Source organism: Saitoella complicata (assembly GCF_001661265.1).
Source record: "Saitoella complicata NRRL Y-17804 unplaced genomic scaffold SAICOscaffold_29, whole genome shotgun sequence".
Taxonomy (NCBI): domain Eukaryota; kingdom Fungi; phylum Ascomycota; class Saitoellomycetes; order Saitoellales; family Saitoellaceae; genus Saitoella; species Saitoella complicata.
The window spans coordinates 102,455-118,065 of NW_017567020.1; the positions used below are offsets into that span (position 1 = coordinate 102,455).

Here is a 15,611-nt window from a genome sequence, read left to right on the forward strand (position 1 = left end):
TGGGGTTGATCCGAAGAAGTTGGCGGCGGAGAAAACCCAGGAGGAGGGTGAGGAGAAGAAGGTTGAGGGAGAGGCCGAGCAGGTTTCTGAGCAGATCGTTGAGCCGGCAGCACCCGCTGAGGAGGCACCAGAGGCCCACGAGACTGCTGCACCATTGGTGGAGGTCACGGAGGAGCCAGAAGCGGAGACCCAGGAAGTCGTCGAGGAAGTCGAGGTAGTAGAGGAGGAGGAAGAGGAGTCCGACGGCGAGGGCTGGATCACTCCCTCCAACATCGCCGCCCACAAAGCAAAAGACGCCTCAACCCAAGACGTGACCTCATCCAAACCCCAATACATGAAAGCCGCCTGCTCAACCGGTGATTTCGCCATGCAAAACGTCATGCTCCAAATGGGTCTCAACCTCATCAACTACGAATCCGGTGCACGCATCAAGACGGTTAAGACCTGGGTTATGAGATGTCATGCATGCTTCAAGATCACGAGAAAGATGAACGAGAAGTTTTGCCCGGGGTGTGGTGGTGCGACGCTCATGAGGACGTCGTGTGCGACGGATTCAAATGGTAACTTCAAGGTGTTTTTGAAGAAGAACATGCAGTGGCACACCAAAGGAAATGTGTACTCACTCCCTAAACCCACGGCGGGCAGAGCGAACCAGAAGGGTGTGTTCAATCCCATCCTGAGAGCAGACCAGAAAGAGTACGAGAGAGCACAAAAGCGACACTCGAAGAAGAAGGAGGTGGATTTGTTGGATCCGGATTGGATGCCTGGGTTGTTGAGTGGACAGAGGGGTGGGCCTGGCCAGCAGGGCGTTAAGATTGGCATGGGAAGAAATATCAACGAGAGGCAGAAGAGGACTGGGAGGAAGAAGTCGTAGATGATGGGAAAGGGGAGTTGGAGGTGAAACAGGACGCTTAGTAGCCCGTTGATCGGGGCATAGTCTACAATAGCTCCAATATACCCAGAGTAAAGATGAGCTAGGATGTGCACCGGGGCGCAATTATGGCGATGGGAGAAGGTAGATAGATGTCATGCTTTTTTGCTACATGGACTTTAAACCTAAACACCCCAATTTTTGTCTCGGTTTTGAGCCGCGAATGAGTCCGGTTGTTTTTCCCACGGGTGCTGCTTCTCTCACACGATTCTTTTCCCAAATCATTTCGCTTTGCTTTGATCATCTCTACAGAACGCTCTCTGCTGTTTGCTTTGTAATACTTTGGCTTCCTGGAACGAGACCCTGACTTGGAACAACCGGCCCGGTACCGGACCTTATTAACTGAGAACCAGGCTCCGGAGTAACGTCATCCATCACCTTGACTCTTCAGTCCGAACGAACAGTCAAGACAAACCACAAATGTCCGCCCTTCTCCCCTCCTTCTCCAAAAACGATAACTTCATCCTTCCCAACATCGGGAAAGAAGACACCAACGTTAACGCTCGCGAGACAGAACAGCAAGACACCCCTGTTGTTCATGCGAAGCAGAGCAAAGACGAGACACAAGCCACAAACGACGTCGTCCGTTCCGAACCGCACGAGCAACTTTTGGGTGATATCGATGAAGAGGGCATGAGTGAGGAATTGCAGGCCGGGCAGTGATCACGTCGAATCTTGAGGATAGCCATGATTAATACGAAGACTCCAGCCGCTGAACCAAATAACTCCAAAATGAAAACGAAACACCACGTAAACCCATTCACTGAATATCGTACACCATAATCCCACACGTTCCCTACATAGACTTCCTCCTCCCCCTCCACCCCCTCTCCTCCCTCGCCTCCTTCCCCATCCTCAAAAATCTCTTGGCCCTCTCCTCCCTAAACCCCCTCCGAAACTCCATGATCTCCTCTGCCAGAGCGTTAGACGCGTCATTTGGATCAGCACTGATGGCACTTGCGCGCCGGCGGCGGTTGTGGGAGAGGGGGGATGATGGATTGGGTGGGGCGAGACTAAAGTAAGTCGATGGGCGGGATTTGTAGGTCTATGACACAGTGTTAGAAAGAGGCAGAGTGGTGACAAGAACGTACCCGGTTCAGTGTCTTCGAATGTCTCCGCTTCCTATCCTCCTCCTCCTTAACGAGCACGACACCCCTCCTAACCCCCCACCTCTCTTCGATCCCCCTCTTTCTCTCCTCAACCCATCTCTCGAATCTCAGTTCTCTTGAGCGTTGGGATAAAGCGGCAGACAAAGAGCGAGGAAGACGGGGGAGGGAGTGAGGGGTGAAGGGGAGGACTGCGCGGCGGTTGAGGGGGGAGGGGGCTGGGAGGGTGCGGGATAGGGAGGACATGTTGAAGGTGGACATTGGTGAATGTATGCTAGCAATAGTCGTTGTTGTGAATGTATGCTGGTCGAATAGCAGTAGCAGTAGCAGTAGCAATGGTGATGACTCGATGACTCGATGGTTCGCGGGACAACGGCACGGACGGGAGCATGAACCATGATTTCGGGGGTGGCGCTAAGGGGGAAATGGAGCATCTTTAATATGAAAAATACATCTATAGAGATAGAGAGGAGAGTTCTTCTTCTAGTCGTCCGAGTTGAGAGAGTTTGTCTTCTTGTTCGGGGAGGAGGAGGATCCCGGCTTCTTTTTTGGCTTTGAGGTCTGTTGCTTGTCGAACTTTCTTGCGGAGGGCACGGGCGCGTTTTTCAGGGTGCTCTTCAGCGGTCGCAGCTGGTGGTTCATCGGCATCGGCCTTCTTCCCCTTTCCCCGACTCCGCTTCTTCTTCTTCCTGCCCTCCTCGTCTGCAGCCGTCGGCTTCGCCCGCTGGTCAACCCCCTTGAATGCCTCCGCTCTCGCATTCCTGTAGCGCGTAACGTCTTCTGGTGGAGTGTACCCTGGACGGATCCTGATCTCCTTCCGCACGGAGCCGTCTGGGCGCACGCTCTCGGGCACAGCGCCGTTGACGATTCCCGAGGCGTGATGGGACGTCGAGTGGTGGAACATCACACTTGGGGATGACACGATGATGTAGCACAGCGGGGTTTCCAAGTGGGGGGGATGTAGCGGCGCAGGTACAATCGATACACAAGCAGGTACAATACACACACACACACTCTCTCACTCCTCGACCACGAAACCGCCATGTTCCGAAGCGTCCCGCCCCTCTGCAAACACCTCCGCCTCTCGCCCCGCGTCGCCGAAGCACTGCGCACGAAAGCCCCCGTCGTGGCCCTGGAGAGCACCATCGTCACCCATGGCATGCCATATCCTGAGAATCTGGCCATGGCGAGGGACGTGGAGGCCGTGGTGAGGAGGAATGGCGCGGAGCCGGCGACCGTTGCTGTGCTGGATGGCGTTTGTCATGTTGGTGCGAGACCGTTCTTCTTGTCAGGGAGGGACGAGTTGTTGATCTCTGGGTGCAGGGCTGACCGACGAGGCGCTCGAATCCCTCGCCAAAATCGGGACAAAGGCGCACAAAGTCTCGCGCAGGGATATGGCCGTCGTCACATCAAAGGTATATGTCTTCGTTTAACAGGTGGTCGTGGTCTCTAACGTTGGCATACAGAGCCTAACAGGCGGCACAACCGTCTCGGGAACAATGATCCTCGCACACCAAGCCGGCATAAAAGTCTTTGTCACAGGCGGAATCGGCGGTGTCCACCGCGATGCTCAAAACAGTACTTTACCCCTTCCCCACTTGTCCCCCCACTAACCGATGTGGCGGATAGCAATGGACGTCTCCGCAGATTTACTGGAGTTATCCAGGACACCAGTAGCAGTCATTTGCGCAGGCCCCAAAGCAATCCTCGATATCCCCCGCACGATGGAAGTCCTCGAAACACACGGCGTAACCGTCGCCACGATCTCGAACGCAAATAACGCATTCTCCACCGATATTCCCGCGTTTTGGACCCAGTCGTCGGGTGTGATGAGTCCGACGACGGTCGCTGATGCGGAGGAGGCTGCTCGTATCATACACGCAGGACACAGTATGGGTCTCACCTCGTCAACGCTTATCTGCAATCCTATTCCACCCCGATTCGCGCTTCCGGAGGCATTGATCAATAATGCTATCAATACTGCGCTTCGGGTTGCGGAACAGAGGGGGATCAAGGGGAAGGATATCACGCCATTCTTGTTGCGTGCGGTGAAAGAACTGACCAAAGGAAAGAGCCTGGAGGCCAATATTGGGTTGGTGATGTGGAATGCCGAAATCGGTGCTCGCATCGCGAAGGAGGTCGCGAGGTTGGATGGGTGGAAGGATGAGACCGTGCTTAGAGTGGCTGAGGAACCGGTGAAAGGGAGAACGGTGGCAAAGGATGAGGCGCCATTGCTTGTTGTTGGGTCTGTTGCTATGGACGCGACGTCGACGTTGAGTGCATCTGCTTCGTCAGCTCTTCAATTGCATACATCGCATCCGGGTCGGACTATCACTACTCCCGGCGGTGTTGGGCTCAATCTCGCCACAGCCGCGGCATTCTGCGGTGTCAAAGACGTTCGACTCGTTTCTCGTGTTGGCTCCGATGAGTCGGGTAAAGCGCTTCTCGAACACATGGACAAGTTCGGTCTAGATACGAGTGGAGTTAAGATTGTGGAGGGTGAGAGTACGGGGAGGTATACAGCTGTCCACGACCAACATGGTGAATTGGTCGTTGCGATCGCAGATATGAATGCGGCAGAGCATATCGCTGCAGAGGACGTGGCTAGGGAAATTGAGAGAGCGAAACCGAGGTGGGTGTGTCTTGATGGGAATCTTAGTCCGGACACCATCGCATCGACCGTGAAAGCCGGCCGAGCAAGCAAAGCAAACGTCTTCTTCGAACCGACCTCCGCACCCAAATCTGGCCGTCTCTTCTCGAGCACGAAAACCCGTCTTCCCCTCGGGTGCATAAGCGTCGCAAAACCCAACACCCTCGAACTCGAAGCTATGTTCGAAGCAGCCCGTACGAACGAGTACTTTGCCGATGAGGGATGGTGGCAAATCATCGATGGTTTAGGTACTGGACCCCAGTTTAGGAGGGATGTGGAGGTGTTGTTTAGAACTCATCCCATGTTGAGGACGTCCGGGTTGTTTGAGGCGGGGTTGGTGCAACAGGCCGTGCATTTGTTGCCGTATGTTCCGGTGCTGTTGATTACGCTGGGCAGGTTGGGGGTTATTGCTGTACAGCTTCTTCCACCGGAGTCTGGGATTGCGCCAACTTCGGTTAAGGATGGCCGTATCGTCGCTCGTGGGCTCAGTGGAGATGTGTGTATTCAGTGGTATCCACCTGTCGCGGAATTGGGTGAGGGAGAGATTGTGAGTGTGTCGGGGGCTGGTGATTCTTTTGCTGCTGCGGTGTTGGCGGAGTTGGTGAGGGAGCCTGGGTTTGAGTTGGGCAAGTTGGTGGAGAGGGGGCAGAGGGCTGCTGTGTTAAGTTTGAAGAGTAACGGGGCGGTGAGTGAGGAGTTGAAGATGTTGAAGTGAGGTGATTCAATTGCATTAAAATAGATCTAATTTGCATGTCATATCACACCTTCATACAGATACAGCTTCCCACGGTCGCGGGAGCACCTGCGTAAACGCTAACGCCAATTCCGATAAACTCAAAATACAAACCCTATCCAATTCGCTGTAGACCGTCGACGAACAGCATCATGCTACCAATGGAAGGCCACCTTCATAAATACTCTGAATCACCCGCTCTTACTGCCTTCGAATCAGGCGACCTTTCCTCCGGCTCCCTCCTCCTCTTCATCGGCGGCCTAACAGACGGCTACCTCACTGTCGGCTTCATCCCGACGCTCGCAGAATGGTGCAATAGCAGAAACTGGGCATTCGCGCAAGTTCATTTGAGTACGAGTTATGGTGGGTATGGCGTTGGCGGGTTAGATGGGGATGTAGAGGAGATCGAGCGGTGTGTCAAGTATTTTGGGCATGAGGTTGGGAAGAGGAGGATTGTGCTTGTCGGACATTCGACAGGGTGTCAAGACATCATACATCTACTCCTAACAAAGGGCGAGGGGCTTCCGGAGGTACTGAAGGGAGTGGTATTGCAGGCGCCCGTGTCGGATCGGGAATATATTGCGTCGCAGATGAAGCAAGAGGTGTATGATGGATACGTGGAGTTGGCGCGGACGATGAAGGCTGTTGAAGATGGGCAGGAGATCATGCCGAGGAAGGTTTGTGATGTTATTGGTGGTGCGCCGATTACTGCGGACAGGTTTTGGTCGCTGGCAGCGAAGGGGGTACGTGAGCTCCTTCGGATATCGAATCCTGACTGACTGAGTGTACGTACAGGGTCAGGATGACTATTTCTCTTCTGATCTGGAGAAGGATGAGAGGCCTTGGTCGAGGTTACCCGAGGACATGCCATTATTGGCAGTTTATAGCGACGAAGATGAATACGTCCGGGAACAAGTCGACAAGCAGATGCTATTGGATACATGGAAGAAAGACTGCCCAAGTGACGCGACATTCGTGCTCCTACCTCGGGCACGTCATGACATTGGTGAAGAAGGATCAGAACAAGTCAAAACCTTTTTGCAACATCTCGAGACATTCGTAGATAAAATCTAGATATAAAAGTTGATACAATTGTCGGCGGGCGGGCCGAAAGACGGCTTCGAGTTCCGCCCAATCCCCCGCGCGCCGGAAGTCCAGTCTAACGACCGTTCTCCCCGCGGCCGCAAAGTACAAAATACAAGAGACATTGGTCTGGTCAAAACCAATTGACAAGAACAAGGACAACCAACAATGTATCCCGAACCAGTAAACAAGCCTGTGTTGGACCTCTTCAACTTGAAGGGCAAGGTCGTTGCGATCACCGGCGCTTCCCGAGGGGTACGTTCCCGTTGATCCGCTGCTTCTTAATGACGTAGTCTAACTTTGTGCTGGTAGATCGGTGCCGTTCTGGCACAGGCAATGGCCGAGGCGAACGCTGATGTTGCCTCGATCTACACCTCCGAAAGCTCGAAGAAGTTGTCCGAAGAGTCCGTGGAGGAATTAAAGAGCAAGTACGGTGTTCGTGCAAAGTCTTACCAGGCGGATGTCGCGAAGCCGGAGGAAATTGAAGCTTGCTTAAACAAGATTGTCGAGGACTTTGGAAAGTTGGATGTTCTTATCGCAAACGGTATGTCTTACTAAACCGGAAAGACCAAGGTCGGAGTTGACTGTGGGAAAAAGCCGGCGTCTGCAAACACGTCTCCGCCCTCGAAAACACACCCGAAGACTTCCGCTGGATCACAGACGTAAACCTCAATGGCGCCTTCTTCTCGTCCCAAGCTGCCGGAAAAATCTTCAAGAAACAAGGCTACGGAAACATCATCATCACCGCCTCCATCTCCGGGACCATCGTCAACGTCCCACAATCGCAAGCGGCGTACAATGCTTCTAAAGCGGGCGTGGTACAGCTGGGAAAGAGCTTGGCGTGGGAGTTTAGAGATTTTGCAAGGGTTAACTGTGTTAGTCCTGGATATATTGAGACGGAGATGACGGGGATGGCGGATCCGGCGTTCTTAAAGGAATGGTTGGATTTGACACCGTGTGGAAGAATGGGGCAGCCGAGTGAGTTGAAGGGATTGTATGTTTATCTCGCTTCGGATGCGTCCACTTTTGTCACCGGAGCCGACTACATCATTGACGGTGGATACACTCTTCGTTGATGGGGTGGGATGGGATGGGACGCTGCGGACACCATGTTACACTGTTGATACCCGATAGATGGCCACCCTAATATGAGATGTATTGCATCACGCGTATTTCATGAACCCAACCCAATCCGCCAAACAATTTCCAAAAGAAACGCTCGAAACACCATATCATGCCAGTGAAAACCTAATTAATCATGCCACGCCAAAGAACCCGCTCAAGCTCAAGCAAGATAATTATAAACCCTATGGTCACCTTCCTTCCGCTCCAAATAATCCCGCTCAATCAATCCCTCGATACGCTGTTTGATCATGTTCGGACTAGGACTGAATCGCGTACTCAGTTGTTTTGTGACCTCGGCGACGAGGTTGTTGTGGTCCATCGTTTTACGGGACTTCATAATTCGCACAATGGCAGCTTCCACTTCGTGTTTGCGTTCGTCGTCGAGCTTTTTCATTGTTTCGCGGCGCTCGGCGTCGTTTTCAACTTTGTTGGAGGCTGCGATCGTTGGGACCTTGATGCGGGTCATTGGGGCCGAGAAGGACTCGTTGAAGAAGAAACGGTCGGTAGGAGAAACGTTCCTTCCCTTTGGTTCCTTTGTCAGGATCTTGTACTTTGCGCATGCCAGTGATTGCAGATTACGGACAAGCTCGCCGGCGGAGATAGACGTCGCTTGCTGGATGTCCTGGAAGGAGAGACTTCCTGACTGTGGCACATTGTTGAACTGCAGCAAAATCACCATGGCGTAAGTAGACACGTTCAACTCGTGTCTCTTGTTCGTAAACACCGCTCGGATATCCGCAGTACCAAGGTGTGGACACCATGCAAGCTTACGCCCGTTGTGACGAGAAAGGTAGAATGCTTGGAAGGATAGGCGTGCCTTTTCGACCTCTGGTGGGTAAATGCAGGTGTCCTGAGTCTCCCGTGCTACCACCGGTGGCCAGTGCGTTGACGTCAAGATCTGTGGAGTCATCTCAATCGCCCTCTCCTGTCCTTCCATGTGCTTCTTGTACTCGTCCACTACCTCTGCAGACAACCTCATGTCCTTGAACATTCCTTCCAACTTGTTCGTGAAGTTGTATCCCATTTCCATCTTCATCTTCGCAATCATTCCGCGCTCAGCGTCGTCGCTCACTGTTCTTCCCCACAGAAGTCGTTTCGCCAGGTGGCCCTTATAGTATTTCTCGAATACATCCTTGTCCTTCAAGTACCTGAACAACGTGATTGTTCTATCCAGCACCGTCTCCACCTCCGTCTCAGTCTTGCCCTTGAGCCCACGCTTGAGGTTGTCGTCGATGAAGAGGGAGATGTATTCTGGTGCTTGGGGGTGCAGAGCAATAAAATGCTCGAAGGATTGGGAGATCGTCTTCTCCATCGTGTCCTCGCTGCCGAAAGCCCCGTGCCAGATTGTGTCATACTTGCCCTTCAATCGGACAACGTCCTCAACCCATTTGAGCGCCAGGCTCGTGGCGGACACCTTCTCCTTCACAGTCGATTCGCCTTCTGCGCCTTCCTCCACGGAATTTACGCCAGCAGCAACAGCGTTGTTGATCTCCTTACCGGCGGCAATCACATGCTCCGACACCGCCGTCTTCAGCGCATTGACATCTGTATCAACCCTCTGGAATAGTCTCCATGCGCGTCCGAGATCCTCGATCTTGTCATGCTCCAGCATCCAGCTGATACCTGTGCCAACCTCGATAACCGCCTTCATATGCGCCTCGATCATAGTCCCATCAACGACCCGCGTCAACTTTGATGCTGATGAAGCCGGAATGTACGTAGTACAACGCTCATTCTCCTCGCGTAACCGGCGGTCAACGAGAGCAAGGTACTGTGGTGCAGAGTATGTAGGCAGTAGGGTACGTGCCTCGTTGATGTAATATGTCCTGGTCTTCTCGAGAAGCTTAGGTTCCAGATCTGACTCGTAAACATTTCCCGCACCATTTGCCGGGATTGCACCGCCTGCTTCAAGTGTGCCGAGCATATCAATAATCGACTTGACAAGTGATCGATCGATAACATCTCCATCCCTTTCTGCTCGAACAAGATTGACGATTGTGGAAATTAAGGATGAATGCACCTGATTATTCCGAATAACGACGTCTCGAAAGATATGACATCCAGCGTCGTAGATCTGGGGAACATTAGCCGTTTTGGTGTAAACTCGGTCGAGGTAGAGCATAATGTCGCCGACCATGCCCATGCAAAGAGTGTGGTCCTCCCAAGAGTCTTTCAAGGCTTTCAAGAACCGCAGCCCTTGACCATCCACGCCCGCTTGTCCACCGGCACCTCTCAGTCCAGTCGCTGTTGGCAAGATATGCGTCTCCGTCACATCTTGTAGCTGCTTCTTGACCAGTTCCTTCACACTGTTGTACAATCTCTCTGCATTTTTCGATAGAACCAAGTTGTAGGCATTGCGGTAAAGCTGCTCGTATGAAAGAACGGAGGCGTTACGGCGATGGACCTCGTGAATGGCAGACGACAAGAGCTCCCAAGCTTCGTCAAAGTTACTGGCGCCATTAATCTTCCTCGGTGGCTTTATCTTGCCCTTCAGCCTTGATGCGGACATGATCAAGAGCTGTCTTCCTTGCAAGGTTGTCGGTGTTTACGTCCTTACTCGTAGCGACTGGAAGGTTCACCGAAAGCAGAAGAAAATGCGCGTCAACGTTACACTGCAGGAAGCCGTAACTACCGACGACACCGATATCGATGATGAGATCAGCACTGAGATCAGCTATGGCCGTAGCTTGGAGGCCGGCAGCATCATCATCTCTACGTGCACCAGATGTTGCCCGGCCAAGTCGTATCTTGCAGCAGTGCAGATGGAATGCGACCGTTCCTCCTTCGGATGGTGGTGTAGGACCACAAGAACTGGGGCGAATCGTGCCGAAGTATGAGTTGACTTTTACGTGCAAGAAGTAGATCTTTGAAGCTCTCCTGTTTGCTTAGGCTAACAGCTGTACAGGTGCTCCAATCGCTCATCACATCATGTATCAAAGCAAGCGTATCATAATGGTACTGTTCTCATCACATGCCCGGGCTGCCGAAACAGGTATTCACAACTTAAAAGCTTCTATAATACCAGACTAATGTATCGTCAGGCATCTGATTGCAGACCACCTGAAGACCTTCTCAGACGACCGCATTACTCTAGAAGATATCCTCGCAAAAGATGGAGTGAAGATCAAGAAAGGCATTAAGGTACAAGAAACAGGAGACATAGAGATTCTTCCAGATGAAGAACCATCCAAAGCATAGTATGTTACAATCATGCTTCACTTGGTATGTGTACGATTAGATAGAGGGTATCACTCAAAAAGATTCAAAGCGCCAATTCCCCGTTCCGCGAGTGCCTCATTACATCCGTCCAAAATTTTCCGTATCACCATGCTCCACGCAAACTCCGCTCCCTCCGGGTCTTCGCATAAGTTGTGTTCGGCAGCATGTATAAACTGCCTTCGCTCTTCGGCGCGCCTTCTGGCGGCATTCTCAACAGCGTAAGCCAGCCATTTGATCATGCCTTGAGCCTTCGCCGCATTCATATCCTCCACCACAAGCTTTTTAACATATGCCATAATCACTTCCGCGTCTTCGTGAACAGGACCCTGCTCCCAGTCCGTCTCGACCCATTCGCTCAACATCCTTCTGACATCGTCAACATCTGCAACTCCACCAAGCTTAACCTTCATCCCACCTTCTGGTAGATCAACAAGGTACTGGTCAACTTTGGGCCGTCCTTCCATTCGTTTACGGATGCGGTCTTCGGCCTCCCTCCGAAGCCGGGTTTTGTCACGCTGAATGCGTTCCTCCGTGAGAATATCCTTCTGCACATCAGGACCCAGTGCATCCCACCATTCTTTATCAATATTCGCTGGCGGCGTCGACTGTGTTCCAAGAGTGGTTGTTTTGAGTTGCTCACGCTGTGCTTTCAGGAAATGATTTTGTGTCAAGGTCATCTCAAGCGTGTTGGATTGGCGTGCTTTGCTCGGTGACTTGCGCGGACTCTTTCTGGGCGACATCGAATTCTTCTTTCCCAAGGTTCTGTTCTTGGTGGGTGTCTTTGGTGCTTGGAGAAAGCTCACATGCTTGCGTTCGTCCTTCAAGACACCTAGCTCTTTCAGGTTCTGTGTGCCAATCTGCTTGACAACTTCGGGATCCCATTGACTCGGACTGGGATTCTCCGTGATCGGTCGAGCATCCCGGTCTTTTTGCGCTATTTTCGTCCGGTATTGCTGCTCAATCCTTGATCGCCACTCAGAAGGCAGTTCGGCGAGGACACCGGAGTTCAGTTGCGAAGGAATGTTGAATTGCGACATAGGAGATGACAGGTTCGTCGCAGGCGAGGTGGCAGGGCCAATGTACGGCGTCTTTAGTGGCGAGGGTAACATCGGAGAGGACCCGTCCTTGAGCAATCGAGTCGACTTGCCAACTGCCGCTGGGGTTCTTGGGGACACCTTCAACGCAGGTGGTCCCATATCACCAATCTTTGGTGCAGCGATCCATTCTTTTTGCCGTTCAATCTTTGCCAGCAGATCTTCCGGTAACTCCTTGAGAACATCTGGATCCATCTGTGACGGTAATTCATACTGGCTAAACGCTGGTGAGGAGTTTAGCGCTGGAGAGCTGGGATGCCGGTGTGCTGGGGATTGACCTCCATTATTCATGATGAAGTTGCGGATGATTGACCGCCTGAGGTCAGTCTTCGGTGTCTTCGCCGCCGGAGTTTTAGAAAGGGCGGGAACTGTAAAGGGGTCTGCCGCCGCTGTAACTTTGAAATCCGCCTGTTTTTCAATTTCCATGCGGATATCATCAGGTAGGTTGGAAAGAACTTGAGGATCAACCTGGGACGGCAAAACCCACTGACTTGAGGCTGGACGTGATTTTGAAGTAGAAGGTCGACTCTGCGCTTCACCTTGCGGTAAGCTATGAGATTCAGAAGCGTCCTTAGGCACTTGTTGTCGATCACCGGTAACTGCTGGCGCACCCCAGTTCAGCTTCTTCTGACCCTTGCCATCCCCGCTCTCCTCCAGCTTCGTCATCATGAGTGCAATACCTCGCAAATCCTCGATTACGAGGTTCAAACTCCATAGCAAGCTCTTCGCTTCGACGGATAGGGCGTCTTGATCGTCCGTCGCAACGCCGAAACTCGTACTCTTATTGAACGTGTCACACTCGCCATGACCACCGGGTTTAGGCGTTTCAATGGGAGCATGAGCTGCACGTCGCATAACCTTCAACGTAAGCTGTTTCCCACGGACATTGATCTTCTTCAGACGCTTCGAGAGTTCGCCGGCGAGTCCGTGCATGAAAGTATCGACGTCTTCACGTGTCTTGAACCGAATCATGTAGTTGACTTCAGCGCTCACGCTTTTGCGCTCCGACTTTTCGCCTACAGGAGTATCATCAATCCCACGTGCGAAGTTGAAGAGCTTTTGTCCGTTCTTCTGCCCAAGGAGATTTTGTAGCGCTGTCTTTGCATGTGAGCGGAGATCAGCAACTGTGATAATACCGAGCTGGTCACGCAACTTGTCCTCGATAGATCGTCCGACACCTGGTAAGTCACGAACTTCAAGGTCCGCGATGAAATCGAGCACATCCGCCTTGTGCAAGCGGTACTGTCCAGCAGGCTTCGCTTTCCTCAAAGCCAAACGCGCCAAAAGAACATTTGAGCCGATCCCAACACTAACCTCACATCCAGTCAGTTGACGAACTTGTGACCGAATCACAGTCGCCAATTCATCTGCAGCTGAGCCTTCATCCTTACCTGTACACTGTACAGGACTTGTAACATCCAGAAGTGCTTCGTCCACGCTAATAGCCTGCAACTTCTCGCAACCGACTCCCAATAAGACGTCGTAGAACTTCCGGCTGATCTCCTCGTATTTCGAGAAATCATACCCAATGCACCTAACGTGCGGGCATAAATCTCTCGCTTTTGCCATCCACATCCCGTTCCGAATGCCGAAATCGCGAGCAGGGTAGTTGCAGGACGCAATCTCTCCCATAGCTGTACCACCGTGTGAAACCACGATAGGTTTAGCGCGTTCTTCAGGTGGTAAGGACAGAGATGAAACAGCAGCAAAGAATGAGTCGAAATCGACGTGTAAGATTGTACGATCGCCCTTCCTTGTCATCAGCGCTGGCGTTGGAGGATTCGAGGCCGCAAGCTCTTGCATTTGCAACTTGAGCTCTGCTTTCCATGTTGACAAGTGATGCAAGCGAGACTTGCCGTAGTACTGATCGAAGAATCCAGGGTCGGTAGCATCTCGTATCGGACCTGCGTTTACAGCATGTACTGTCTTAGGCCGATACACCACCTCGTCTTCAGGGTATGTGTCACCCATGACAGGCACATCCGGTGCGTCAGTAGCGGCTTCACTTGCGACAGTGGGTTTGATCAGATCCGTCTCCTCTTTTGCCGGTGTCTGCGAAGCCTCGCGTGGGGGTTCCGATGCAGGCCCGTCAGTAGGCGGCCACACAAGCGGTTCATCGCGTGGTGTTGCAGACGCTGGTCTGTCAGTCGGTGGCCATACAAGCGGTTCGTGCCTGCCGATGGTATCCGTGTGTGTTTCCGATAGGTCCTGGTTCACAGCCTCATAATGTACACGTTCCGGCACAAGCTCATGACTCTCGCTATCACCATGCATACCGATGTCGTCCAGGAAACTGTCGTCAATGCCGTAATCACTTTGCGGATCATTCGCCTGAAGCGTGAAAGAATTCTCTGGAAATATTAGCGCTTCTGACAGCTGAACTGGAGCCTCCGTAGCCTTGGAGGGTACCAGTTCTTTCAAAGTCATGGTATGCACGTCACCAAACATTTCCTGTGATGGCACGTACTCCGCCCGGTCAAAGACATTAAGGACGGGTTCATTCGAAGACGCAGGTACCTCTTCCTGAGACTGAGAAGGTGTAGCAAGGATCTGGTCCACAGATGAAAGAAGTACCTCGTCCTCGACATCGGCAACGGCAGTGGTAGCCGGAACAGCCGTTGGCTCTGGCTCAGTCCTGTTGTTCACAGACTGTCGTCTACTACTCATCGTGGCTGAAGAAACCGTCTCCGTTACCTTTGGTGGTTGTGTGACCCCTGAACCTTCAACGCGGTCTGACACAGCCGAGCTCTGCGTGCTGATCCTCTTGCCGAAGTAATCGTTCAGCTGCAGAGGCACCACCCTCCTTTTCTTCCCGGTGCTACTGACACTCTTCGTGGATTCGCTCTTTTTCAACTGTGGGAGAGCTTTGTATGAGGTCGATACCGAAGTTATCTGCGCTTCCAAACCACCGTCCTTGTTGAAAGCAATCTCTCTTTGACCGGCAGCCTCGGCAACGACTCTGTACTTCGTCCAGGATAAGGGTTTTCCAGCTTTGACGCAGTCAACAATCCACTCAGGTTTCACGACGCGATACTTTGCAAACTCAATTCGCTTCTTTGGTGTCAGGGCTGAGGCAATGATGTGTGTCACGGCTGTCTTCCCATCAAGGAATTGCTTGTAAACACCTCCATGGACAACAATGAGGTTCCAAAGATCGGCTTGAGGGGGTTTCGTGTATCCATTGATCTAAATTATAATTAGAACCACTTGACTTCTGACAGGCAGAGGAGCACTTACGTAAATGATCATGCCTTTGAAGATCTGAGGGGTGTCTGGCGTGACCTTGCTCCGAAGCACAGCATCCTGGTTCTGCAACTTCGCCTTTTTGTGTCGCATGTAGGTGCGAAAGTTTCCAAACCTCGACCCCGAGTACTCATCCCCTTCCTCAATATTGATCGACCTCTCATCGGGCGTATCCAGAGCGCGTTTCTTCACCTGTGATGACTTGACGGTAACGAGGGGCTGAAGACCACGACCCATCGTGTCTATCTCCTTTGATTGACCCCCGTCTCCCTTGTCCAAAGAGGTATATCCTTTCTTCTTGGTGTTTGGTTTCGCGGTCGAGGATTAAATTAAGGTGTGGCGAACTGCAGCGTTGTGCATGGAATTTGAAGCCGGGAGATGCGCGGCCGTGCGAACGTGACATGTGGACAACGAAGTGCTGGATATT

The 15,611-nt window shown here is 52.3% G+C and overlaps 9 protein-coding genes across 9 annotated transcripts; 5 read left to right on the top strand and 4 right to left on the bottom strand.

Moving 5' to 3' along the window:
* Positions 1–282: 282 nt before the first annotated feature.
* On the top strand, positions 283–934 carry SAICODRAFT_32148 (uncharacterized protein). Its single transcript, XM_019168129.1, has one exon. It carries the CDS (start codon positions 335–337, stop codon positions 872–874), a length of 540 nt encoding a protein of 179 aa, XP_019021115.1. The 5' UTR covers positions 283–334; the 3' UTR covers positions 875–934.
* Positions 935–1,712: 778 nt separating this feature from the next.
* Positions 1,713–2,298, bottom strand: SAICODRAFT_21984 (uncharacterized protein; the record flags this gene model as incomplete). Its single annotated transcript, XM_019166498.1, has 2 exons — positions 1,713–1,976; positions 2,023–2,298. 2 exons carry the CDS (start codon positions 2,296–2,298, stop codon positions 1,728–1,730), a joined length of 525 nt encoding a protein of 174 aa, XP_019021116.1. The 3' UTR covers positions 1,713–1,727.
* Positions 2,299–2,491: 193 nt separating this feature from the next.
* Positions 2,492–2,941, bottom strand: SAICODRAFT_10300 (uncharacterized protein; the record flags this gene model as incomplete). Its single annotated transcript, XM_019165210.1, has 1 exon — positions 2,492–2,941. One exon carries the CDS (start codon positions 2,939–2,941, stop codon positions 2,492–2,494), a length of 450 nt encoding a protein of 149 aa, XP_019021117.1.
* Positions 2,942–3,079: 138 nt separating this feature from the next.
* Positions 3,080–5,402, top strand: SAICODRAFT_10301 (uncharacterized protein; the record flags this gene model as incomplete). Its single annotated transcript, XM_019165211.1, has 4 exons — positions 3,080–3,305; positions 3,361–3,452; positions 3,504–3,615; positions 3,667–5,402. The coding sequence occupies 4 exons, from the start codon at positions 3,080–3,082 to the stop codon at positions 5,400–5,402; spliced, it is 2,166 nt and encodes a 721-aa protein (XP_019021118.1).
* A 170-nt stretch (positions 5,403–5,572) lies between these two features.
* Positions 5,573–6,494, top strand: SAICODRAFT_27933 (DUF1749-domain-containing protein; the record flags this gene model as incomplete). Its single annotated transcript, XM_019167073.1, has 2 exons — positions 5,573–6,163; positions 6,216–6,494. 2 exons carry the CDS (start codon positions 5,573–5,575, stop codon positions 6,492–6,494), a joined length of 870 nt encoding a protein of 289 aa, XP_019021119.1.
* Positions 6,495–6,635: 141 nt separating this feature from the next.
* SAICODRAFT_85715 (oxidoreductase) lies at positions 6,636–7,596 on the top strand. Its single transcript, XM_019171410.1, has 3 exons — positions 6,636–6,758; positions 6,816–7,047; positions 7,101–7,596. Exons 1-3 carry the CDS (start codon positions 6,672–6,674, stop codon positions 7,577–7,579), a joined length of 798 nt encoding a protein of 265 aa, XP_019021120.1. The 5' UTR covers positions 6,636–6,671; the 3' UTR covers positions 7,580–7,596.
* An 11-nt stretch (positions 7,597–7,607) lies between these two features.
* SAICODRAFT_32150 (Cullin-domain-containing protein) lies at positions 7,608–8,952 on the bottom strand. Its single transcript, XM_019168130.1, has one exon. It carries the CDS (start codon positions 8,938–8,940, stop codon positions 7,789–7,791), a length of 1,152 nt encoding a protein of 383 aa, XP_019021121.1. The 5' UTR covers positions 8,941–8,952; the 3' UTR covers positions 7,608–7,788.
* Positions 8,953–10,534: 1,582 nt separating this feature from the next.
* Positions 10,535–10,763, top strand: SAICODRAFT_39658 (zf-DNL-domain-containing protein; the record flags this gene model as incomplete). The annotated part of the gene is made up of 2 exons (XM_019168620.1): positions 10,535–10,620; positions 10,670–10,763. Coding segments are annotated over 2 exons (180 nt in total), but the record flags the coding sequence as incomplete, so codon positions are not given.
* Positions 10,652–15,421, bottom strand: SAICODRAFT_227819 (DNA repair protein; the record flags this gene model as incomplete). Its single annotated transcript, XM_019166642.1, has 2 exons — positions 10,652–15,127; positions 15,179–15,421. 2 exons carry the CDS (start codon positions 15,419–15,421, stop codon positions 10,877–10,879), a joined length of 4,494 nt encoding a protein of 1,497 aa, XP_019021123.1. The 3' UTR covers positions 10,652–10,876.
* Between the last annotated feature and the right edge of the window lie 190 nt (positions 15,422–15,611).

Coding starts and splice junctions, on each gene's coding strand:
- SAICODRAFT_32148 (XM_019168129.1), top strand. CDS start 335: ATGAAAGCCGCCTGCTCAACCGGTGATTTCGCCATGCAAAACGTCATG.
- SAICODRAFT_85715 (XM_019171410.1), top strand. CDS start 6,672: ATGTATCCCGAACCAGTAAACAAGCCTGTGTTGGACCTCTTCAACTTG. Junction 6,759..6,815: donor TCACCGGCGCTTCCCGAGGG/GTACGTTCCCGT, acceptor TTGTGCTGGTAG/ATCGGTGCCGTTCTGGCACA. Junction 7,048..7,100: donor GGATGTTCTTATCGCAAACG/GTATGTCTTACT, acceptor TGTGGGAAAAAG/CCGGCGTCTGCAAACACGTC.
- SAICODRAFT_32150 (XM_019168130.1), bottom strand. CDS start 8,940: ATGGAGAAGACGATCTCCCAATCCTTCGAGCATTTTATTGCTCTGCAC.